The following is a 24,183-nucleotide window of genomic DNA, read 5'->3' as shown; positions in this document are numbered from 1 at the left end:
TGACGTCGAGAATTTATCAGTGTAGTTGAAGGATGTAAAATTGCAAGCTGCTGCAAGCAAAAGGACTGCTCGACAAAGATGACACTACACCGAGAAAACCGACTAATACCAATTCGATGAGCACTCCCATTTCAATGACCAATTCATTTCGCTCTGTGAGACTGTGACTGTGGACGCGTACTTACATGCTGCAGTCTAGATGGTTAGCTCAGGTCGATCACAACTGAGCCTACGGAGTTCTCCGTATTGCCGAATTAGGAAAGAAAAATCACGCATCATTCTAATCTGAGGGGAACAGCATTCCATCCTAAAATCCACTATGGTTTTCTCCTTCGTTTTCAATTTGATGAATCCGATATGAGTTTCCCATAGTGAGTTCCAGACTTCAAGTATGCTAACAAGGTGTTGGCCGGCCGGTGTCCACTGTCCACGTCGATATCTCTACGAAGTCTTCGATCGCGGCTGGTGTTCAATTGCCGTAAATTTCTCTAGAAGAACTAAGTGCGAGTTAACAATTGCACTGATATTAGTGAGTATCTAGTCATTTTAGTGTCTGTATCCATTTTCACCACTTTCTATCCCTTCTCTACGTCAAATCATTTTCATTGTTCATTAACGCCTCTCGTAGCCTAGGCGTTTTACACTGTAGAACTCGCAACTTTTCTGTTCTCTTTTGGCCGGCAGTTCCAGCCCGTTCCATATAGATTTGCTGTTCGTTAGCTACAAATTGTAAGTCGTATCGTTTACATAACTGTCGTCTTTATCAACCCATTCAATTTAGACTGTGCACCAAGTAATTGTTGACTTCTCCTGCATGCTAACTAACCTCGATTAACCCCTGGCCCGCGAACGCTTCCTTCAATCAATCAGCTTGTTCTTGAACTAACTCTTTGTGAGAGAAACCGCATAGACTTTTCCAACCATGGCCGAGTCACAAATCAACACTACTGGCCATCACGCCGTGGTCTTTGGTTGCTCTGGTATCAACGGTTGGGCCCTTGTGAACCAGCTGCTATCCGGATATCCATTAGCTGGATCTTTCTCGAAGATTACTGCGATAGCAAATCGCCCCTTCACCGCCCACGAGGCAAGGTGGCCCGACGATGATCGTCTGCAGATCGTGTCTGGGATCGATCTGTTGGCCGGTGATGATGCTCAAATCTCGAAAGCTTTGGCCGACAATGTCTCCTCCGTGGAGACCGTAAGTCATATCTACTATGCAGGTAAGGATTAATACTTTGAGGTCTCTTCTGTTGTCTTTCAATATCGATTGACGCGTGTGCTAATGTCGATCATTTAGCATATCGGGCTAGCGACGTTCCTGCAGAAGAATGCCGCATCAACAAGGAAATGCTTCGTGCGGCCGTGCAAAGTATTGAATCTCTTTCTCCTAAGCTTTCTTCTGTAATCTTGATCACTGGCACCAAGGTATACTTTTTACATTCAACGACTCGAAAATCTTACTCCCTTACCTAACCACTACTTCCGCAGGCTTACGGTGTGCATTTACTCGACAAATTCCCCTTTCGAGGACAGATACCTCTAAAAGAAGATTTACCTCGTATACCCGCTGAGTATGCCAAAGACCTGTTTTACTATCATGAAGTAGACCTACTTCATGAGATCTCCGAAGGCAAATCATGGTCTTGGTGTGAGGTCCGCCCAGACATCATTGTATGTTTCGCATCCTTCCTAATCTTGATGCAGGATGTCATGCTGAAACATCATATAGGTCGGCGTCGCCCCCTTTGGTAATGCCAATTGCATGGCTCAGACAATGGGCATTTACCTCGGATTGTACCGTGCCCTAGAAGGAGAGGGTGCTCGCGTCCCATTCCCCGGCAACGAGACCAGCTGGAAACTTACAAACACCGATTCGAATCAGGACATCATTGCTCGCTTCTGTATCCATGCATCATTACAGCCACGCGAAAAGGTTCACACCCGTGCCTTTAACATCGCAGATGGTGCGACTCCCGTTTCGTGGTTGCAACGATGGCCTATTCTCGCGAAATACTTTGGTCTGGAAGGTGTCGGTCCCGATAGCTCCAGCCTGCATCCAACCGAGTATATGGACCGTCACTGGGGCGAGCTAGAGGCTCTATGTCGCGAACAGGGCCTTAAGGAAGACGTCATTTACAGAAGCATGCATAACACTGGTGCAAGAATGGGAAGTTTGCGATTGATGGATTTCGATCGTCCATTCGATCTAGGACGAGCTAAAGCTTTGGGATTCACAGAGGAGATAGACACGGCGACTTCTTGGTACACTGCCTTTGATAGAGTACGCAAGGCTAATATCATGCTGTAGAAGCACCACACCTACGGTCTCAGTCGTAGTCACGTCGTTATTTGAACCTCATGAAGGATACTCTGGAGGCAATAGATGAGCCACTGTGCATAAAATATAGAATGAATAAGATCTCTTGCATATACATCGTTCTTTGTAATCGGGCCATCAACTGAATATCGTCTCAATGTACATAATCCTTTTCAATTCCTGACCACTCGAACGTAAGCCCTGTTGTAGGTAAGAAATTGTTGGTATCCAGGTATAGATGCTGTACGATTATCCACATACGCGTGATCGCACGTTAGATTCGAAACCACAATTTAATTTCATCTAGGTCTGTTACTACTTATCAGTTTCGAAGGTGATACGAGCGAAGCGCAGATTAATGTGAACTTGAGACTGAATATGTCCGCAATTAGTTTCGGCACGGAGATGAATTGTCCAGGTATGCCCTGCTAACATATGGACATGGAAAGTTTGATTTTTGATGCTTGTCTTGCCTTGTAATATCTAGTAGGGTCACTGTTCATGATAGTCAATATCTTGCATGAGTCATTTGCGTTCCATCGTCGAGGATGACCGAAGTGGTCCCTTGATGTCCCATAATATCTATAATGCAAACCTACCTACATAAATAGGTACTTCCATTGGGTCCAAGGTTGATCCTGGGTACTGTTGAAACCTAGTTTGGGATTTCTATAATGATGTACGGTTAGCTATTCTCGGGGACACATCATGTTACGATTGTGTTGATATTTTGCCTATCAATGACGCTACATAAGCAGCTAGAGATATAAAATCACTTTGCCCGGCGTAAAGTGTATTAAACCCGACCCAACTATCTTACCACTCAAGACTTTGATCATCAGTTGCAACTCATGAATAACACCCTTCAACTCGCACAGACAATCTGAAAATGTCTCCATACTCACCATCCGGTCTAATCATCATTTAAATCAGACAGAAAATATGCCTCTAAGCCAAAGGATGTTATGTGTTTATGGCATGGCGTAGATTGCTCTTTGGCAATAGAATCGTTAAGAGACTTAAAGGGCGAGGCGTCTCCATATCCTTACTTGAGAAACCCCTGGAGTCTGTTGACGTGGAAGCAGCTGTTCTATGGCTTTCAGTCAACAGAAAATTGACCCGTACATTTAATAAGTGATGACTTTTCGACCCTTCCAGATTTAACTTCCAGCGTCGTCAGAAAATCCGGGATAGGAAGCGCTGCTTATGGGTAGTGCGACCTGCGAGCGTTGATTAGAGTTGCTGCTTGATTACTTCCGTGAGCAGACTGTCGCAAGACTTGGTGACGGTGTTTGTAGAGTGTAATGCCAATACAACATATACATGAATAAATTGACATCCAAAGGTGGCCCTGACAGCTATTCAATGCCAGGATACGGTCTGCAGAGTCACCAATAGGCAAATAGTAGTCGAGCCTTTGAAGCTCGTTGATGAATCTATGTACAGTCCATGCGCAATGCAGTGATGACGATATAATCGGAGTTACCAGCTCGAATATAACGCAGGCGGATTGGCGCTTCAAATAAAGACGAAATCTTAGCAATCTCTTCTCGAGCTTGTACTTTGGCAGCTTCTTGGGCGGATAACTGGAAATGATCGATGAAAAGGCCAGAATTATCGTTTAAATTTACTTGCCTTTGTACACCTGGGAAACCCCGGCATTGGGGATGGCAACAAAGCACGTTCTCAGAATAAAATGCCATTCAGGTAGTCTGAACCAAGTCTTCTTCAATCATATTGAATCCAGTTGTTATCCATTGGTGGAATACGCCCGGGCTCCTTCGAACAGCGTTGCGTTGGACTTGAGCCAATTGGCAATATGACATCCTTGAGCATATAAACATGGTAACACAGCTTCCACGTTCTCCTCGGATATTCCCAGCCACTGACTGGCTTTCTGATGTCGACAAAACACCTGCAACGTTTACCATCACTTCTTTAGTCCTATAAGCAGCCGCCGTGCGGATATCTGTAATCCATTCAAGATCGACATTGTAGATATTCGTAGCAGTCTCTATAAAAAAAATAGGAAGCTAGGAAATTCCATCAATACCTCACGTATGATATCTCCACAATAGGGTTTCTCGTCGGAGACTTGGACTTTTGGGAGGCCTTTATCATTCGTCGAGATATCCTGTAGATGTAGAGGAAGTTCTTGCAGGGCTTCGGGTATCCATGTAGCGCATCTTGGTGGGTATTCTATGATGTTTTTGATTGCCAGATCAAATTCGCATATAAAAAAGACTGCAAGCCGGCGTGCGATATGTAATGACCTTTGCATGAAGACCGCATGGTGACTCCGTTGCAGTGGTGCTCTATCTCGATATTTAGTTTATAATCAAGATCAATCTCTCGCGGTACACTCTGGAATGGGCTATATGGTTCCAAAAATTTCCATTATGCGAGTTCTTCATCAACTATTACAATGAAAGATGCATCCGCGGTCTCCGGGATAACAACCAGCGCATCGAACATACAAGATTCCGAAGTCTTGCTATTCTTGCCCCCGCCCCGTTGAACAGCACATTGTACAAGTCGTCGAGGGGGGTGTCGATACCGTTCTGCCAACGCGGTTGCTTCTTGGATATATCTAGTCATATCTTTCTTGCTCGTTAAATCCAAAACAATTTTTCGATGCACCGTATCGAATAGAGGATCGATATCTTGCTCCCGTAGAATATCATTTGCCGCGATCACTGGAAGAAGGTCGGCTTGAGAGCCACGGCGTTTACTGTACTAGACAAGTGGAGAATGTGTGGATGAACGTAAATATTCCCAGACGTCCCAATTGTTTGAGTTGTCATGGCGGACTGTAAGGGTGAATATCGGAAAAGCTTGGATACGGGTAGGAATCAACGAATCGATACCCAGGCCAAGGAAAGAGAGATCCTTGTGAATATCCTCAATTGAAATATTAGTATGTTTAATATGAAGGTCACGCGCACACAAATCAGCGGATATGCGTGGCCCTTTCCAAGAGTTAGTAGCCTCGTGCACTTTTTCATTGTCATGATAGCTTCTAAGTAAAGTTGAAAAGCTTGATGTCTTAATGTTTGAAGATACTGGTCAGCATAGGATACATATCATTTATCAATGAGTCCACGTCGTAGACTCGGGCAAAGGTAGGCTTGTAGTCACCGTTGAGATGTAGTGTGTAGGCTTTCCAATCAAGCTCTGCTTCCACTGCGAATGAGTAATTCGCGGATATTTGCTTCTCAACTTCCGTCCAAATTTCATATGATGGTCGGCTATCAGCTCGAATAAAAGAAAGCAGACAATTAACCAACGGCTTACTTGATCTCAACCAGCGTCGAATATGCGTTGTGGGAGTTTGCCGGAATTTGAGACATTTGGCGTCCCTATCTCGGAGAGAGTCTATATGTCATCTAATTTTCACAAACCGGTAGTATTCCGTCCAGTTGGAAGGTAAGTGAAGCATGAGAACAATATCGTATCACCTTTGAGAATGGGGACAGCTCTTCCGCATATTACTGTACCAAAGGTAACATCGGAACAACCGACCGTGTCCAAAACTAAGCAGACACGGTTGATATTGAGAAACTGTCGTGGTTTGAAGCCTAGGTAAGGGTTCCCGAGTCGGCGAAACTGGGTTTCGCCATTTATCTGGATATTGTCTTTGTTAGTAAGGAAAATGGAGGTTCTCTGTCAATTATCGTTTCCCCGGCAAATCGCAGTCAATGGCACATTGATTGCTTCACCATCATATATAAAATGGTACGGACCAATATTCTTGATGTGAACATTGTGTTGATCATCGTCTTCGTGCAGAACTAGCTCAGCAAGCAAGTAGTACAAACAAGCGTCGAGCATCAGTCAGTGTGAACTGAAAATAAAGGTCCAATACCCTAACCCTAGATCATGTGACCTTCAGACTGCTATTTTTAGTAAGAAAGGAGGGATCGCCGTAACATACGGTGTGATACACACTTAATACGCGAGCGTATTGAACTAGACCCAATACGGCTACCTCCCATCGCATTAGCGCTGTCAAAGAGCACCGGAAGCCAACCATGTCACATAATCCCCCTGCTTCCAATACCATCAATCTGTTTCGTACTGTAACCTTACGACTGGGTGACGCGGCCGAATGGCTCACGCAGTTTCCATTTGTCGCTCAGCCTGAAACCCTCAACTTCAATGCCCCTGGTGGGCTTGATCTCTCTCGTCAATCTTGTCAACATCGTCATCAGCACAGCCCCATTTTTGTATGATGAGTCCCAGGCATTTGCTGCGAGGCCGCGTCCCCGGCTATCCGTGCATCCAGCTCGGGCCTATGTATCAAGGCAGAGATGCCCCTGCCTACGACGTCTTACTGGGATGCCTAAATTAGAGCATCTTCGGTCACCCGTTGAGGTCATGCGTTTCAGACAGCGACAATCCACGGTGAAACCCTTTGTCAGACACTCTGCGTTGCGCTGTACCCAATTCAGATTGGCCCAGACGGATCGAGCCTAGCGAGCGCCCCCCTTCTATCTTCTCCGGCAAACCCACGTTGATCCACCTGCAACTGACCTAGAGCACTGCCCTTTCACTCTTTGACCGTGATCTTTGATCCTTGATATTCTTGCTAGACACTACACTCGCTCAATCTATACTTTACGCCCTGTCGCTATACTCTACGCTCCATCTTGAGCATCCCGTCGTTTGTCGATAGATGCTGTTCACCGTGCATCCGAGACTCATCCGGTAGTGCGACCGCAAAAAGAAGACGAATCCACCACATCGCGCGATAATTGATTTCACATTGGMCATGATGCCGAACACCGGATCATGGCGCAGTCGCTCGTTAATATTGTCACTGCTGCTGGCACCAGTGACACAAGCCATCACCATTGATACCAGCAACCGCCGTACGTGATGAGCTTGGGTAACAACCGATCGGGTAACATTGGCTAACTACTTATTTACGACAGAATCGGTCATCGATGCAGCGAGCGAGGCCGCGTATGGTATGATGACATGGTATGCCGGTAACGAGACCGGTCAGATCCCCGGAAAGTTGGTTGATACTTGGTGGGAAGGTGGTGCGATGTTCATGGCTCTTATTCAATACTGGCATTTCACTGGCGACACAACCTACAACGATGAGGTCACGGTGGGTATGGAATTTCAGGCGGGAAATGGCGATTATATGCCATCGAATTACAGTAATTATATTGTACGTTCAACATTCTTGGGCTTCTTACATATCCGGACTCTTGCATTCCTGGGCATTCTGGGCTTCTTGGCGGTGGATCACATCTTCTAGAAGAAGTCTAATCATTCTTGTCATAGGGTAACGACGATCAAATGTTCTGGGGTCTCGCTGCAATGACGGCTGCCGAGCTGGCATACCCCGAAGCTTCTAGCGGTTATTCTTGGCTCTCGCTCGCACAAGGTGTCTTCAACACTCAAATCGCACGATGGGATACCACGGCTTGCGGAGGAGGAATGAGGTGGCAGATTTGGAACTGGGAGGCCGGTTATACTATGAAGAACAGTATTTCGAATGGCGGTCTTTTCCAGCTGGCCGCGCGATTGGCCCGGTATACTTATAACGAAACGTATGCCGAGTGGGCAGAAAAGATCTGGAATTGGACTATTGCAAGTCCGTTGATCGACACTGCGACTTGGGAAGTTGGCGATTCGGTCAGTATGGGCGACAATTGTACGACGGTGGACTCCACACGATGGACATATAATTACGGCACGTATCTTAGCGGAGCGGCATACATGTACAACTATGTGAGTTTCTCCATTTCCTTTCTATCTATCTCTACTTATGTCTATAGACCAACGGATCTTCCGAATGGTTGACCGCGGTGAATGGACTCTTGACCGCAACCTGGGACACCTTTGCATCGGATACCTACGGCAACATCCTCACCGAATTTGAATGCGAAACGACCGAAATCTGCAACCGTAACGAGGTCCTCTTCAAGGGCCTTACTGCTGGCTGGATGGCCTTCACCGCTTTGATCGTTCCCTCGACGTACAGCACGATCGTGCCGAAACTGCAAACATCCAGCGCGGCCGCCGCTGCATCCTGCTCGGGTGACAGCAACAATACGTGCGGTGTGAAGTGGTACACGAAGAGCTGGGACGGCCAGATCGGGCTGGAAGAACAAATGAGCGCATTGAACATCTTTTGGTCGAATCTGATCATGACTACCAATGCTAGTTCGTATGCCCCCGTGACGTCGCGCACGGGAGGAAACAGTACCAGTGACCCTACCGCTGGAACATCAGATTCGTCTGACACGACTTCGACGTTGAAGGCTATCACGACAGCCGATAAAGCCGGTGCTGGTATCCTGACTGCTCTGTTTGCTGTTGCCATTATTGGAGTCGTCTACTGGACGGTGGCAGGCAGTGAATAGCCTATATTCTCGATTCGTCACTTTTGGATAGCCTTTTTCTAATACTTTCCTTCATCTATAGACTGGACTGTCTAGGGTTTTCTCACTTGGATACACTTCGATTTCATTACCATTCCATACGATTTCGGCGATCTGTTGATTCTGTTTATACTGCAGGTTGTGGGATTTGATGTATATTTTTGATTGGATTCATTGTATCAATAGTAAAACAGGTACAGCTTGATATCATTCTCATTATTCACATAATAATCTGTCCGTTGTGTAGCGATACTCTAGGTATCCTTAGCATCGACATGGTGGAGATAGAAGAGAGACCTCTCTTACCTGCGAATATTGCCAGCGCCGCCAATACCAAACCCGACGTATCGCACCTGCTCAACGACCGGCCTCGACACTAAAAGGCGACGTGCTTGTACATCATCGTCCTTATCACTATCCCCATAATTGCGAGAATTATTATTATTGTGTCGTCTGGTAATTGTCCTGCGCCAAGAAGAGGGCGACATTGGCCAGCGAAGGCCAAGCATTTTCGTCTGTCCGCTAGGTCGCTAGGCTGATGAGTGGAGGGGCTGATGATTCCAGACACGAATGTTATTTAGGTATCTGATGAAAGTGGAACAAAAGGCTTAGCATTGCTTGGCTTCCCCGGATTAATGAGTCATCGATTCAATGATGCTTTTGATACAAGAAAGTGGAAGACATACCTATAAATCGTCAGACCAGCGCGATTAGACATATTTACATCCCGATGTACGATACGGTCATACAACTGATTTTATATTTCGTGGCAACCTGTCTAGGTAGTTACGCAGGCGATCACTTGCGTGGACTACATTTGTACTGTAGTCAGTGCTGCGTGTACAATGTGCCGTACACTGTGACACGAAAGACTCCCAGCGCAATAACACGAAGCACTAGAAGGAAAAGCACGATCTCCATCAATCAAACTCAACACGGCAGGTCAAAGCAAGCTGGTTGATCACGGTATGCAATATATATGGAGCTGATTTGACTGTGTGAGGGTTGACATGGGCAGAGATAACATTCGTGATGGTCATTGGTTGATTGTAAAGGAGGCTTTGGCTAAGCTTCGAGGGGATTGGGTTGGCGTCTTTCGATAGCATGGTACGTATAAGCATCATGTTTGTGGTTCGGCTGATGTCTTATGTTTTTATCCCGGTTTGGTTAAGGATGCGATTGGTAAACCATGCTCGTAATGGAATGCTTGGATCTCATTAACAGTACCAGTTTATCTATCGTCAACACATTCTCTATTGCTTTTGAACGAAGCAGTACTTTGATCAAAGGCCTCTTCTTCACGAAGTGGCTCCGATAAGGGTCCAATCTAGTGAGCTAAGCAATACACTAATCAAGTCTGACTCTATGATATGAACCACTGGCATCAAACAATTAGCCGTGAAAGATAACTATTCAAGCTATGACTGGTTCATTGTTGACTTCCTTACGCTTTAGGCATGCTTGACTTAAGTACCCCATACTCATCCTGGTGTCATGCTCTCTTGCGGAATTGACGTATTCGAGCTTTCAAAGAAAGTGAGCTACGCCTGGGGAATATCCTATCTGAGTCGTCATTGGTCCTCGAACTAAGATGAGATTTCTACTCTTATCTCTGTCGTCTATGACTGCTCGAAATGGAGTAGACCATGCCGTGGGATTTGCTATCATATGGTCAAGCACGAACTCAAATCGACACATGGCTGATAGCGTGCCATGCCATGCGCGCGTTGCATCTGGCTAGCTGAGGAGTGCATATACCGTGATAGAGTATTGGCCTAGGTCGGAGTTCGAACTGGTTAGCTTTGTACCTTGACTGGTGTTGTCATCCTGGGGTATATATTGTTCCTGTATCGCGCTGATAAGAAAAAATAATTTCTCGTTTTCGTCATCCGACTCTAAGCAGTAGACTTCAGTACTTACTGCACTGATTCCAATTGATCAGACATTGAACTGAGCACTTGTGGACAGCAGTCATGTCGTCCTCGGACTTGACCAACCCTGCTCCTGCGTATGTTGCATGCATCCTTATATTTATGAAGTTGGCTGATATGATACTGTTTCCGTAGCTGGCTGGACAAAGGCGATCAGGCATGGCAATTGACTGCAGGTACACTGGTTGCGTTGCAATCCATCCCCGGTCTTGCTATCCTCTATGCCGGTTTTGTGAAGAAGTAAGTCTCTTGGTCTGACGTTTTCCTGAAAATAAACTCATCTCTTTCAAGAAAATGGGCCATCAATTCCGCATTCATGGTGTGTCTCACCACTAGGCCACATCGATCCCATTGCATACGTACTGATATTGCAGGTTTTCTACGCATTTTCCGCAACACTAATCTGCTGGGTAATCTGGGCCTACAAGATGGGCTTCGGCGAACAATGGGGCAATTTTCCTCTCGTGGGGGCCCCTGGCCCCGTATTGACGATGCAACAAAATCTGGGCCAAACCCATCTACCAGCTGCCGGGCTGACGACCAACTTCAATTTGTCGACTATGATATACTTCCAGTTTGTGTTTGCGGCGATCACGGTGATTATTCTGGGTGGGTCTTTGTTGGGTAGAATTAATATTTTGGCTTGGATGGTCTTCGTACCACTCTGGATTACCTTTTCGTACACGGTCGGGGCCTTTAGGTGGGATTTTCTCCCCAGTTTGGTGTGATTAGGTTGCTAACGGGTGAGTTGGGTAGTATCTGGGGAGGAGGTTTTTTGTATCAGTTGGGAGTTCTCGATTATTCAGGCGGCTATGTCATCCATCTTAGCTCCGGCACGGCTGGTGAGTATATCAGTCGATCAAAGGAAGTACCTAGGCTGACTGATCAGGATTCACCGCTGCATACTGGCTCGGCCCTCGTTTACAGCGAGACAGGGACTCATTCTATCCTAACAACATCCTCCTCATGCTAGTCGGCGCAGGTATCCTCTGGGTCTGCTGGAACGGCTTCAACGGCGGKGATCCATACGCCGCGAGTCCCGATGCCGGTGTCGCCGTGCTCAATACAAACATCTGTACTGCCATGAGCCTTTTGGTCTGGACCACGCTAGACTATATCTTTTTCAAGAAGCCTTCCGTCATTGGCGCGGTGCAAGGTGAGATCACTGGCCTTGTGGCTATTACGCCCGCTGCTGGATTTGTGACTGGCTGGGGKGCTATCGTCATTGGTGCTTGTTCTGGCTCTATTCCTTGGATCTCAATGAATGTACTTGGGCGACAGAAGTGGATGAAGCAGGTGGATGACGTTAGTAAGTACTCCCCGTCGATTGAGCTAAATGGTTATGATTAACAATCTGCAGTGGGCACAGTGCACACACACATGGTCGCCGGGTTCACTGGTGGATTTTTAACCGGTATCTTCGCTACAATCGACGGTTGCGCAGCATTCGGCTTGACCAATCCTGGAGGTGCCATTGAAGGCAATGGCAAACAAGTCTGGCTTCAGATCGTGGGCGCACTGTTCATCATCGGATATAACCTTTTCATGACTAGTGTGATTTGTCTCTTTATCAAATACGTCCTGCGCATTCCATTGCGCATGTCTGATGAGCATCTCATGGTTGGGGATGATGCTGTTCATGGTGAGGAGGCGTATGCTCTCTTCTTCGAGGGGGAGAGGAGCCACCTCAGTTTGCATGGTGCTGGCTTGGAGAGTGGACAAATTACTGAAGGGCAATTGCCCCATACTAGCCCTACCAGTGGCCATGTCAGCCCCGCCGAGCATTCATCTTCCCGGGACAAGGATGAGGTGAAGATGGATTAACTCCCCGTTGATAGTGGCGGTTTCGGTGCGATGTGTTTGGCGTATTGATTTAAATGTAGATATCGTTATTCATCCAGTAGATACATAGGGAATCTGACATTAGCTACTAATCTCACATTACACCATCGCTTAAAATCCGATCATGAAATGCGCATGGCGGCCTCGGCCAACCTCACACTCTCCATCGTCTGACTCTTAACCACACTAACAATAAAGTTCTCCCCATTGACACCCACCGCATGCACAATTACATTAGCGCCAAAGCCACAATCCCGCTGATCGAGTCCCGCTTCATCGTATTGTGCATAGCTCTCCGTATCGATGCCGTTCGTAGGGGACAAGAGCACACCCTTGGCATATTCTCGAGCGGCGTTATAGGTAAGGAATGTGCCCTCAATATTAATTTCGCGAAGCTGCTCATCATCAAAGTGTGTTTTGACCTGTACGACGTAGTACAATTCGGTTGAGATGCGTTGGTCGTGCTCTTCAATGTTGTAATTCCATAGCTTCGATGCATCTTGAGGCTCATCATCGTCCAGGACAGAATTCAAAATTTGAACTGAAAACGTAGTTCCATCTGGAGAAGTAGCAGATACTACTATCCCATTGTTGCTGTCGTGGTGTACCGTGTACTCTGTGAACCATTCCTTTTCGTAGCCGGCGTCAAAGAGGCAGCTGTAGGCGGCGGTTTTTGCGGCTGCGAGAGAGGTGTATGAGCCTGTAACGCGGAGTTTTTGGATTACGGCGTTGGGGTCCTTTTGAAGATGGTGCGTTATGAGCAGGACGTGGAAGAGTTGTGGGATGCCGTTGTTCTCGGGGCGGAGGATATCTTGAGCTGAAAGCATTTTGTATAGCTATTCTAATTCAAGTCTTTAGAAGTATAAGTTGGTGATCTCAATTGAGTCTGTGCAAAGTTGCTTGTGTTATTTGATTGTTTACTTATTTCTACCCCTCTCAGATTTATATCTATTATACACAAAATGTCGTGCAGGTCAAATGGTGGTTGCTCGTGTCTGCAACACCATGCGATTTCTCCGTTGCGTGATGTTGTTAAGGAATCCGTCCATCCGAACAGCGACATCCAACAGCTAACAGACCACACACCAAAATGGACTCCGAAACGACTCACGAGACACCACCATTATTATTTATCTCGTCCGAATATTATCGAACAAATACCGGTTTTTTCACTACCTATCGACTTCTGATTCAATAGCCGGGGGCACAAGGGTTCAATGAGCTGGACGACGGCGAGGTCCGGTAGCGTGAATAACGTTTGGGATTCGAGTCTTGTGTCATATCTGGCTTGCAAGCTGCGATACCTGACATGTACGTAAATTTAGCCAGGATGGGGGGGGGGGGGGGGGGGGGGTAAAGCATTAAAGATCTCTTTTCCGTGGACCGTGAGCTCGGGGCCGGCTGCGAATCGCTTTTCGGCCGTGGTTGAATCGGCGATCTCGAGCAGAGGATGAAGAGCGCCGGTCGATGACTATTTGTCGATTACCCCGGATATGATTCGAGCAAGGCTATTTACTACGTAGTAAATCAGGTTGAGGTGAACAAGGGAATGCACCTGGGGCTCTTCGGAGTTGTCGGGCCAAGCTACGTTCTGCATGGGAAATCCTCGCCGAGTTATCACCGGCTAACATATGAAAGCCACACGTCAGTGCTCAATGGCGGCAAAATATTCTGAAACGTGGACAAGCCTACCGATCAAATCAATACAATTATTGGCTGGATGTGCTCTTGGTGATGTGTCAACAGCTTGGTCATCGTGTAGCTAACCAATATTGAATTTAAGTCTCTCGCCGTTTGACACGGCGCCTAGAAGAGGCGCTGGACGATTCAATGATACATCGAAAATGCTTATCCTAGCTCTATATGTTATCGACACGCGGTTTTCGTCTCGGCTTTCTGTCGGGTTGCTCTCGGCAGATAAATTTTATCTTCTGTATATGCTACATATACACATTCATAATTAAACTTCAAGTATAAATAGAAGTGGATAGAACCTGAGAATACAGTGGAGTAAAACCATCATCGGAAGCTTCAAGCTCCATTATAATCTGAACATACATCGCCACAGCTTTCAATTGATCTCTATTACTACACGCCAGTATCATTAACATGACGACATTGTATACTCCTCCGTATAATCTTCAAGAACTTTCGATGGCGAACAACGACTTTCTCCTCTATGACAATTCTGTCGACAATATACTTGGTTCAAGTAACAACGCAACGGTGGATCAGATGGAGGACTTATTGTGGAATTTTGATTACACAAATTTCGCCATCAATGATGACGCCGATTCCAAATTGTTTGATACTGCTTTATATAATGTATCGACTGAGGTACGTTTGTTTAGCTTTCTAATTTTCGAATCACAAGCAATATTAATGCAACGATATAGAATCAATGTGACACCGCCAACGAATGGGACTACGCCATGCAAACTTACCTGTCTAGCCCAGACATGAGCACATCATCTCCCTCCTTAACGCACAGCTCAAGCCGGAGAAGTAGCCGAAGCAGCAGCCAAAGCATCAGCAGAAGCACCAGTCCAGCGTCAGAAAGTCTTCCTACAGTCGTCAAACCAAAAAGGAAGCGAAGCCCCGTTGTCAACAAAGCTGCTCACAACAAAGTCGAGAAACGGTACCGATCAAATATCAATGCAAAATTTGCTGCGCTCAATAATATATTGCCTGTATTCGAGGCTGTGCAGAGTTTACTTAAGAGACAAGACGGAACCGATGAGTCGGTGCAACAGCATCGAAACAAGGGCGAAGTACTGAGTGAAGCTATGAGGTATATCAAGCAGCTCGAGGAAAGGAGTCGTGTTTTGGAGGGCGAGGTTCGGATCCTGAAAGATAATCTTTTACCTCGGAAGAGAAAGAATTAGTCTTCTTGGCGAAGACCTATCGTGCTTGTGAGGATATAAAAGTGGCTTTCTTGCAGGAGGCGGTCTGATTCAGGCGTCTTGGGAAAGTGAATGACCAATAGCTTGATATGGTGTACGATTTATGAATACCCGATATATATTGATTTGACAATAAGTGGCATAATGATATCATTTCAAGGACTTAAGCATGTTTTGAAGGTCCTTGTAATCACCAAAAATATCGACTAACCAGATGCTCCAGACGTGCATGTCACGCCTGGACTAACGTCAAAATTTGCACATAAAACTTCAGCCGTGCCACTGGGTGGCTTGACAGTAAAGTCCTCAACATAGACATCGCAAGTCATATCAGCAGAGCAGTCCAAGTTAGCTACTACAGATCCATATTTACCGCTAGTGGTACCCGAGAAGTCATTAAAATAAACGTCTGTCAGCGACGCAGTGGAGGGATACTCCGCACAGTACGTTGTATTGCCATTGTAGCAACTTTGAATCTGAAGACCGTAGTCACAGTCATTGACAGTTACACCTTGATAAGTGATATTGCTGACTGTGGCAGTTCCGTAATTAGGACCTGAAGCATATAGCTTGATGCCGGCAGCTTTGCTGCAACCGCTCATGCTAAGATTGGTAAGATAGATGTTCTTCACGGTGCTGTCGCCGCTCTCCCCCAAGGAGCCAATGCTGACGCCGTGGTTGGTGCCGGCGCAGGTCAAAGTATCGACGGTAGCGTAGTTTGCGCCGGGTTTGAAGGCAATGCAGTCATCCTGGTTGCTGACATAAACATTGCGGATGGTGGTATAAGTACTTGTACCGACATCAAACCCGTCAGTGTTCTTGGGAGCATTGGTGGACTTTGATGAGGCAGTCATTGTCAAGCTTGCATATTCAACGTTGCTGGAAGATCCGGTGTTACTGAAGAACACATTTGGGGGATTCTTCACATTGAAACCGGACATGTTGATATCCGAGCTACCGGTAATGTACACAAGCGTAGGTCGAGAAAGTGAGCTATCTGCTGCAAATGCATCATAGGCATCCTGACCGTTACCATCTATGACACCAGCTCCAGTCGTAGAGGTGATAGTTGCGCCGGTAATGTCGCTAATGAGGATGATCGCCTTGTAGTCACTCCAGTACTCATAGTCATCGGATGCCTTCAATGTACCTTCTAGTTGCAATTCACAACCGGAGCAACCCGTAAATTCAAGAGTACTTCTGATACTATAAGTTGAGCCGGATGGAATCACAATGGTACCACCTTTACCGCATGATGCGATCGCGGCAGCAATTGCAGGAGTATCGTCCTCTGATGTATTGCCATAACTGCTCGGTGTACAGACAGCACGTTTCTCGATTGTTTTTGATGGTGGGAAAGCTGTGCTGCCGGCAATATGCGTTGCAAGCAAGTACGTCAAAGCAAACAATCGATACATGTCAAAAAACTAAACAAGAGTCGAAGATCAAAATTATGAAATTTGACTTCGATGCACTATCTTCTTTAACTTCAGCTACCACATTGCAACGGATCAAATTTGAATTTAAGTCAACACATCATTCCAATCAGAGAGATCTGTTTGGTGGAACATAAAATATCCGTCAAGGAGAAACATTTCATGCTTCAGAACGGTGACGATGATCCTTTAGGCTAATTGTGTCGTTGAAACAGAAAGTTTATTAAAAACGGCATGGCAATTCTCCGTAGCTCGTGTATACGAAACCAAGTTATAAATCTGATGCCGTATAATGCGGGGAGAGTATGATCGCACATGGGATCTGCCTGGTGGTTATATTGAGATGGAATAAATATGCAGGATGACATTACTTTGATTTCCTGCGATATAAGATATACAATGAAATTCACAATTAGCCGGACATTTCTAATGGTGACAACCGAGGATGAGGGCCCGAGGTTCGTTAAAACGAAAATCAAGAATTTAGTCCTGGATGTGAACAATCTTTGCAGTGTGTTCGAACAATCTCGATTGGTAGCTATCATACTCTCTTCCTATATGGAGACTTGATGCAATAGAATGTGAGACAAGACATGTTCCTAGCCCTAAAGACCAATTCATTGTTCGACTCGGAAACATTTTCCAAGAGAGAGTTAATTCATGCATCATGATTGACGAGAATAATTATGTTTATTCTTATCTGTTCGTCGAAAATATCTCTGACCAAGACTAATGGGAAACGGGCATAGTGACACATAAGTCCGCAAGTCCGCAAGTCCGCAAGTCCGCAGTTAAAAAGGGAATCTCCCACCTCAAAACGATTGGATCGCGTGAATATTTCCTCGAATGACAAGAACGTTCGATCAACTTTATATTCAAGATCAGATGGGATTCAACTTGAATTGTACGATGAACTGCACTGTGTTTCACGGCATTTAATTAAAAACATCTCCGCATAGGAGAACACTTAGTACGATAAGTAGCAATGAGTAATCAAGATCTTGTTGGTAATATTCCTGTCTTCAGCTGCATGGTATATAAGGGCCGGTCCCTCACTGAGGAAGGGACCGGAAGGATATATTGACGGATTTCAATAGACCAAGATTGCATGTTCATTCTGAAATAGTGAGTTAATTGAAAATATAAACGCAAATGGCTTCAAATCATCCAGGACAATGTTGTGTGGCCAATTTCCAACATGACGGAGTTCCCAGAGGCCAGTTAGGAAATATTGATGAGAGTGCGTTACTTTTCCCAAAACACCGCTTTATAAGATCCAACAATATAAACAACCATACTGATACGTTTAAACAGTATCTACATACTTTGCCTCCCCCAACACCGATAATGATGCCGCATCAATCTGGTCGGACACCGCAATAATTTTCATCACCGACGTGTTGGGCATTTACATCAATGCGAAACTACAAGCAGATCTCTTTGCACAGACATTCAAATGCACCGTCGTCATGCCGGATCTCTTCAATGGAGGCGCCATCCCGGCGGACGCGTTCGATAAAGGACCCGTTGATTTGAAATCTTTTTTGGAAAGGCATACTGTGGATACTGTCGATCCTATCATTGAAAAGACAATCAAATATCTGCAAGAAGACAAAAAAATACAGAAGATTGGCGCTGTTGGTTATTGTTTTGGTGGGAAGGTGTGTACAGAAATGATATAATACCTCGTCTAGGCTTGCCCGCTGATTGCTGTTTACTTCGCAGTATGTCGTTCGCTTCTTAGCAGAGGGACGCACTTCTGTTTTCAAGGCAGGATACATTGCCCACCCCTCGTTTGTCACCGAAGATGAACTGGCAGCTATCAAAAAGCCCTTGGCAATAAGTGCTTGTGGTACGTATTTTCAATACTGTGAGCACTGCATTTATTAACAGACTGTAGAAACCGACGCCATCTTCACAAGAGATCTGCGGTACAAATCCGAGCACATCCTGTCCAAGACAGGCCAGCCATACCAGATGAATCTGTTCAGTGGAGTGTCTCACGGCTTCGCTGTAAAGAGTGAATTGACGTCTCGACACGAGAAATGGTGCAAGGAACAGGCATTTGCACAGGCGGTGACCTGGTTCAAGGAATACCTGTAACGAAATAACATAGTAGCTTCACTCACAGTCTAATGACCACTCAATGTATAATTAAATGATATGTGTATCGTCTTAGGTCTATTGATTAGGGCTACGATATGTGATTTGAACGATGGGGAAACTTGGAAGAGAGCGAGATAAGATGGTTGGTCAACGCTAACCCAACCGTGTATTGCGTGTTTATTCCTCTACATCATTCTCTTGTCTAATCTCTCTCTCTTGCACTGCCCATGACATGATACGAGTCTCTTTCTCTCTCACAGCCCATAAGGCAAAGCTTAGACACACCAAGCACCGCACCATGTCGACCAGTTCTCACAATAACCGCCCCGTTAGGATCAATCTCCATCCCAGACTCATCAAAGTTATTCCCGTCTGGCAATGCTCTCGTGCCCCGTCGATTCTACATTCGACAAAGCCATTCAAATTGCAACCGAGTGGCATAACATGCACACCTGGCAGTTCAAATTCAGGACTACACACATGTAGTAACTAAATCTAAGTTTCCCAGGCTTCTGCTCAGGCTCGCTGATCCCAATTGGCTGCCCCCTAACGACTCCAGACAGTTTCCCCCTGTTCTCAGCAGTCGCGCGTTTATTCTTAAAGAGCATTTCCAAGGGCCTTTTATATTGTAAGATATCAGACTTCAGTACACATACCGCTTTGAGAATCATTAGAAGCATGTTGGGTATTCCACTATATATTTACAGAGCCCTGGTCTGGCTACGACTAGAAAAAGAAGCAGGGGAGGAGGAGCAATATGAGGACGACGCTGAAATCAAAGTCGAATACACGTCTCCGTTTCCCCACGCTATCCCTTGTATTGCAAGGGATGGTTGAGAATTATGCAGAAGCGTCTTGCAATAATGTTCAAGACTCTTTCAACTGCCTGCTGCAAACCGGACTTCCATGTCGTGTTGCGGATGTGAGATTTGTCAACTTTGTATTATTGGTGTATGTGTGTAAATTATGTGATGACAATTTGATACATATTTTATCAAGAACAGCCAGACCACACGCCTATGCAGTACAGTACATGAAACATATATTCTCGAGCTATCAATATAGCTCCTAAGTCATATAGAGGCATTCAAAGCCCATTCAACAGCGCCTGAAACTACTGCACTATACAGGATGACCAGCTACCTTCCCGGCCGGCAATACTCCTGTACTTGTTAATTTCGTAAAAGACAACATGATGCTCTTCAATTTGAGCGTCCCATGTTTCTGTGATGGGCCTCCAAAAACCTGCAGTCGCGGCCACCGCATCTTTCTCTTCTTCGAGACTGGCATCTGCAGACGAGTCCTGATTATCAAGGCCTCGAACACCGTTTATTCTTTGCAGCCTTAGGTTGAAATGTCGTTCGCGCCTAGCTTTGAATTCTGCCTCCAGATGCGGCCTTTCCCACTGTATGCATGCAATCCAATCCTTATCGACAGTTGTATTACTATTCTCCTTTTTGGGAAGAAGACAATCAACCCAGGCACTATCCCAGTTGCTTGTGGCGGTACCAATTCCGCGAGCTATAGGGACATCTTCTTCCGAAGGGGGAATATGATGCGATCCATGCCGTGGGTCACCGAGAGCTAGGGCTTGCAATACGTCATGTATCCTCTCTTTGATCTCCGGATCAGCCGCGTAGATGCTGGCAGGAATGCGAAAAGAAGTGATCGAGACATGCGCACCGCCGTCCTTGGTCAAAAACAGTCTTGCAAGAGATGAATCAAGATTCAACAATATCGGAACACAGCCTGGTCGCAGATAAGCGTTCAATGGCGATAGATGTTGAAGTGTTCTCTCAGTGTCGATATCTCCGCGCCATGCTACCCGCTTTTAACATTGATTCTTTGGATAATAACATCAAAAATAAGAACTCACTGATCAAAATGTCAATGCAAGAATTGTCTTCCGTCCAGCGACCCCAAAATAATTGCTGAAACTCGGTCTCCTTAGACAAATTGTGTAATATTTTCCCTTGACGAAAGGTCTGTTCTATGGGCGCGTTTGAGGTCAGTCGATACGTCGCCAACTGTGAAAAAAGTCTTCGTCGTTGATTATTAGGGCTCGACATGTTTTGACTTGTTGTTTGCATCAAGTGAAATTAGACTTTACACAGATTAAGATTAGAATCAGTCGACGATATGATCAAGAACAACTAGGTGGGTAGGCTTGACAGAACAAAGAAAGTCGTGGCCTGACAAGGCACCGAAATACCTAATTGTGGACGTGCGATCAGACAAGGCTGATCCGTGTCAGCAATTGTCCCCATTGTCATATTCGGAAAGGTCAAAAATATATGTTTCCAAAATTATCGATTTTGACCCAGTGGCAATCCCTAGAACTTTATTTAATTATAGTGTCTTGCGATGAAAACCCCTCGTTTCACTTTCTCTATGTTGGCTGGGTGGAAGGCCTATGCAGGAACGATGATTCTTTTAGCCCCCATCGCTGCCAAAGCGGGAAAGTTCAGCTTCACTGGGATTAAGGCCCCTGCATTCTGATATTTTGCCACGAATAAGCATGTTTTCAGATTTCTACTCCACCTCTCCGATATATACGTAAGATTTTCAGTTAGAGATCAGCAGGATTGTTGAAGAGTTTGGGTCCCTTGTTTCGGGGTTGGCTCTATGGTCTACATAGTAGATGCCACATGCCTATGACGTATGCAATCCTTTAGAAGGGACGAGGTTATGCTCACACAGTCCTCTCCTCGAGTAATACTGGTCTAATACACACAACCTTAGACTTTCCACTATGAAACTCAAGCAGATCGCAACTGCACACAAGGACAGATTTCATCGTTATCCGGGAGACTACTATCGTAAACAAAAAGAAACAGACTCCATGTTTATACGTGTATGCATACGGGTGTTGGAACTAATCTTTGCAGCTCTGGTTTAATTCCTACCCTACCCCGGGTTAGACAACGAGCAAACAAAAAAGCACTTTTTTCCGATGAGTGATAGGAACAAATTGTGTAGTATATGCTACTTATAGAGGCAGGTCTGTCAACATGCCTTTTTTCCAGTAATTTCAATTGTATGCATTTTATTTGCGGATCAAGGTCCATAAGACACTGTCTAGGCTGTCCACTATCCAACACTGTGAGTGTGCAAGTATGTTCGTTCTATCACACCACTTGACCTAACACGAGCCTCTTCCAAAGTCAAACTAAGCGCATCTTAAGACTGTTTGGCTCCCGTCTCACTCCAATCAACATCACTAAGAGTCACGGCCATTGCGAAATTCCGGTAATTGTCGGCGTTTGATACAGCTTTTCCAGCATAATCCGGGTTGACAGCCATCATAAGCGAGCCGTCAAACCCGTAAGCTTTGAATTTACTACCATTGTCCATGGTGATGACAACGTCGATGACTAAGAATGTAGGTCAGAAGGCTGAATCTACCTGTATCTAACATTGAAAAAAAGGCTAGCACTCACTGTTTTGACCAATAAAATGCATCATTTCATGTAGAAAAACCCCTCCTGGAATCTGTTGGGAATCAAGCGTGGTTCCTACGGCAAGCGAGGATTGACCTGAAATCCGATCCGAGAGTGTTGCGCCGTTGAATGCGCCGGCACACATCATGATAAGATTTGCTTGCCACCATGTAATACCGTCCGGGCGTGCGAGTTGCTGGCCATTTGCGTTGTAAGGAGTGCAGATGCTTGAGCCGTATTGACCAGCACTGTCATACTCGATGTCGGGAATCAGGACAGAGAAGTATGGGTTCCAGCTGAATCCTGGCTGATTAGTGGCTGATACACATATCGAATCAGTCTTCATGTTCCAAATTATAGGAGCTTAGAAAATCCTTACTGATTCCCGGAAGGGGGTCGTCTGCGGGTTTTTGGCCAACGTCTCCTAATTTGGTTGCATATGTCCATCCAGCATCGGTGCACATCAACCTCGCTCGGGTCGAAGTAGAACCGTCAAGAATATTCAGTACAGTTTGATAGTTGCCTAGAATTAACTCTTGTCAGTGCATAGAACACGATGCATCGAATGAATCGGAATTTACTGACTTAGAGCTGTTTGTAGGGTATCCTGGCCGCTAGTGATCCATATTTTGTTCAGCAGACTAATTTGTCGATAGTTCACTCCCCAAGAAGTAAATGCAGTTTCCACAAGTGTCTTGTCGGTGTTCTTTAGTCCTCCGTTAATCATCTTTTGGATTGCTGTGATGGCATTCTGGGCCAGGGTTTTGGCATCGTTGACCATGGTGTCTACATCATACCCACCACAATTCCCAGACTGCGGTGATGGAATAGTTGTCCATACACCTCCGACTGGACTTGCAGTGGTTGTGGTTGCAGCGGTGGTTGTCGTAGTAGCAGTTACCAATGGTGTATAGGAAACGATTAGGCAAAGTGCCGACAATAGAAAGTAATCATTGAAGAGCCTCATGTTGGCAATATATCGCAAGTGACAACAGATACGTCAAAGAAAAGGTATTTTTTTAAAATGAGAGGATTGAAAACAGAAGAATATTTTCGAAATGATCAGAGGGCCCGGAGGATTTTGAGGCCGACTGCTGGATACTATGAGAGCCGAAAGCGACAATCTTCTCGGATTCTCTCAGGTTCAGGTCTCAGCCTTTTACGTGAATGGTGACCGATATGATGGTTCTGGTAGACCTCAGGTACTGTAATCTCAAGATCGACAGGAGCATCTGAGCGTTATAACACTCTTCGATGATCAATGTCAGAATCGCCATCCTCGAAGAAAAATTACTCTCGATAAGGGGCGGAACAAATAAAATCGCTCATCATCCAGCAAATTAGATAAATAATTAAAATTAAACATCGTAAATAATTTGATGTTAGAAGGTTGAAGCATCGAAGATCTTACGTTTCAGCCCTAAAAATAACTCGATTCGGCCCCCAGCAGAAGGTGGATTTGATGTTGGCTGACTTTATCCCGGCCACTGTCTGAGCGCCTAGTTATACTTGTCAGCAGATATAGGCTCTAATATGTAAGGAACAATCTCTTGCTCCAATCAATCTATTTGATAATTTGTGTTCTGACATTTTAGGAAGTTTCAAATCTTGCAGGCTTCAAATATGGCCCGGTGGATTGTGGGGACGAGTCATAGGGCTCAGGGCCGTTTCAGGGGATGATTATACGTCAATCACCAATTTACGATGGCGATATTGGATATTCGAGACTTCAACAGCTTGGACAGGTATTTTATCTTGGTTTATCTACCACCGTAGAACCAGCATCCTCTTTCATTTCATCCCAACC

The 24,183-nt window shown here is 45.5% G+C and overlaps 7 protein-coding genes across 7 annotated transcripts; 4 read left to right on the top strand and 3 right to left on the bottom strand.

The window, feature by feature from the left end:
- Positions 1–922: 922 nt before the first annotated feature.
- BHQ10_002589 (uncharacterized protein) lies at positions 923–8,700 on the top strand (the record flags this gene model as incomplete). The annotated part of the gene is made up of 8 exons (XM_040874751.1): positions 923–1,223; positions 1,301–1,428; positions 1,492–1,674; positions 1,733–2,284; positions 7,032–7,191; positions 7,255–7,499; positions 7,616–8,065; positions 8,113–8,700. The coding sequence occupies 8 exons, from the start codon at positions 923–925 to the stop codon at positions 8,698–8,700; spliced, it is 2,607 nt and encodes an 868-aa protein (XP_040731094.1).
- A 1,991-nt stretch (positions 8,701–10,691) lies between these two features.
- Positions 10,692–12,473, top strand: BHQ10_002588 (uncharacterized protein; the record flags this gene model as incomplete). The annotated part of the gene is made up of 7 exons (XM_040874750.1): positions 10,692–10,726; positions 10,785–10,889; positions 10,941–10,968; positions 11,024–11,349; positions 11,406–11,491; positions 11,539–11,958; positions 12,010–12,473. 7 exons carry the CDS (start codon positions 10,692–10,694, stop codon positions 12,471–12,473), a joined length of 1,464 nt encoding a protein of 487 aa, XP_040731093.1.
- A 140-nt stretch (positions 12,474–12,613) lies between these two features.
- Positions 12,614–13,318, bottom strand: BHQ10_002587 (uncharacterized protein; the record flags this gene model as incomplete). The annotated part of the gene is made up of 1 exon (XM_040874749.1): positions 12,614–13,318. The coding sequence occupies one exon, from the start codon at positions 13,316–13,318 to the stop codon at positions 12,614–12,616; it is 705 nt and encodes a 234-aa protein (XP_040731092.1).
- Positions 13,319–14,600: 1,282 nt separating this feature from the next.
- Positions 14,601–15,376, top strand: BHQ10_002586 (uncharacterized protein; the record flags this gene model as incomplete). Its single annotated transcript, XM_040874748.1, has 2 exons — positions 14,601–14,828; positions 14,888–15,376. 2 exons carry the CDS (start codon positions 14,601–14,603, stop codon positions 15,374–15,376), a joined length of 717 nt encoding a protein of 238 aa, XP_040731091.1.
- Positions 15,377–15,600: 224 nt separating this feature from the next.
- Positions 15,601–16,812, bottom strand: BHQ10_002585 (uncharacterized protein; the record flags this gene model as incomplete). Its single annotated transcript, XM_040874747.1, has 1 exon — positions 15,601–16,812. The coding sequence occupies one exon, from the start codon at positions 16,810–16,812 to the stop codon at positions 15,601–15,603; it is 1,212 nt and encodes a 403-aa protein (XP_040731090.1).
- A 1,216-nt stretch (positions 16,813–18,028) lies between these two features.
- BHQ10_002584 (uncharacterized protein) lies at positions 18,029–18,933 on the top strand (the record flags this gene model as incomplete). Its single annotated transcript, XM_040874746.1, has 4 exons — positions 18,029–18,050; positions 18,145–18,491; positions 18,556–18,682; positions 18,731–18,933. 4 exons carry the CDS (start codon positions 18,029–18,031, stop codon positions 18,931–18,933), a joined length of 699 nt encoding a protein of 232 aa, XP_040731089.1.
- Positions 18,934–20,050: 1,117 nt separating this feature from the next.
- Positions 20,051–23,343, bottom strand: BHQ10_002583 (uncharacterized protein; the record flags this gene model as incomplete). Its single annotated transcript, XM_040874745.1, has 5 exons — positions 20,051–20,685; positions 22,143–22,310; positions 22,377–22,694; positions 22,756–22,899; positions 22,962–23,343. 5 exons carry the CDS (start codon positions 23,341–23,343, stop codon positions 20,051–20,053), a joined length of 1,647 nt encoding a protein of 548 aa, XP_040731088.1.
- Between the last annotated feature and the right edge of the window lie 840 nt (positions 23,344–24,183).

This window comes from Talaromyces amestolkiae (assembly GCF_001896365.1).
Source record: "Talaromyces amestolkiae strain CIB chromosome Unknown scaffold3.1, whole genome shotgun sequence".
Classification (NCBI taxonomy): domain Eukaryota; kingdom Fungi; phylum Ascomycota; class Eurotiomycetes; order Eurotiales; family Trichocomaceae; genus Talaromyces; species Talaromyces amestolkiae.
Note: the sequence above shows the minus strand (reverse complement) of the source record. Positions and strands in the feature narration are given on the sequence as shown.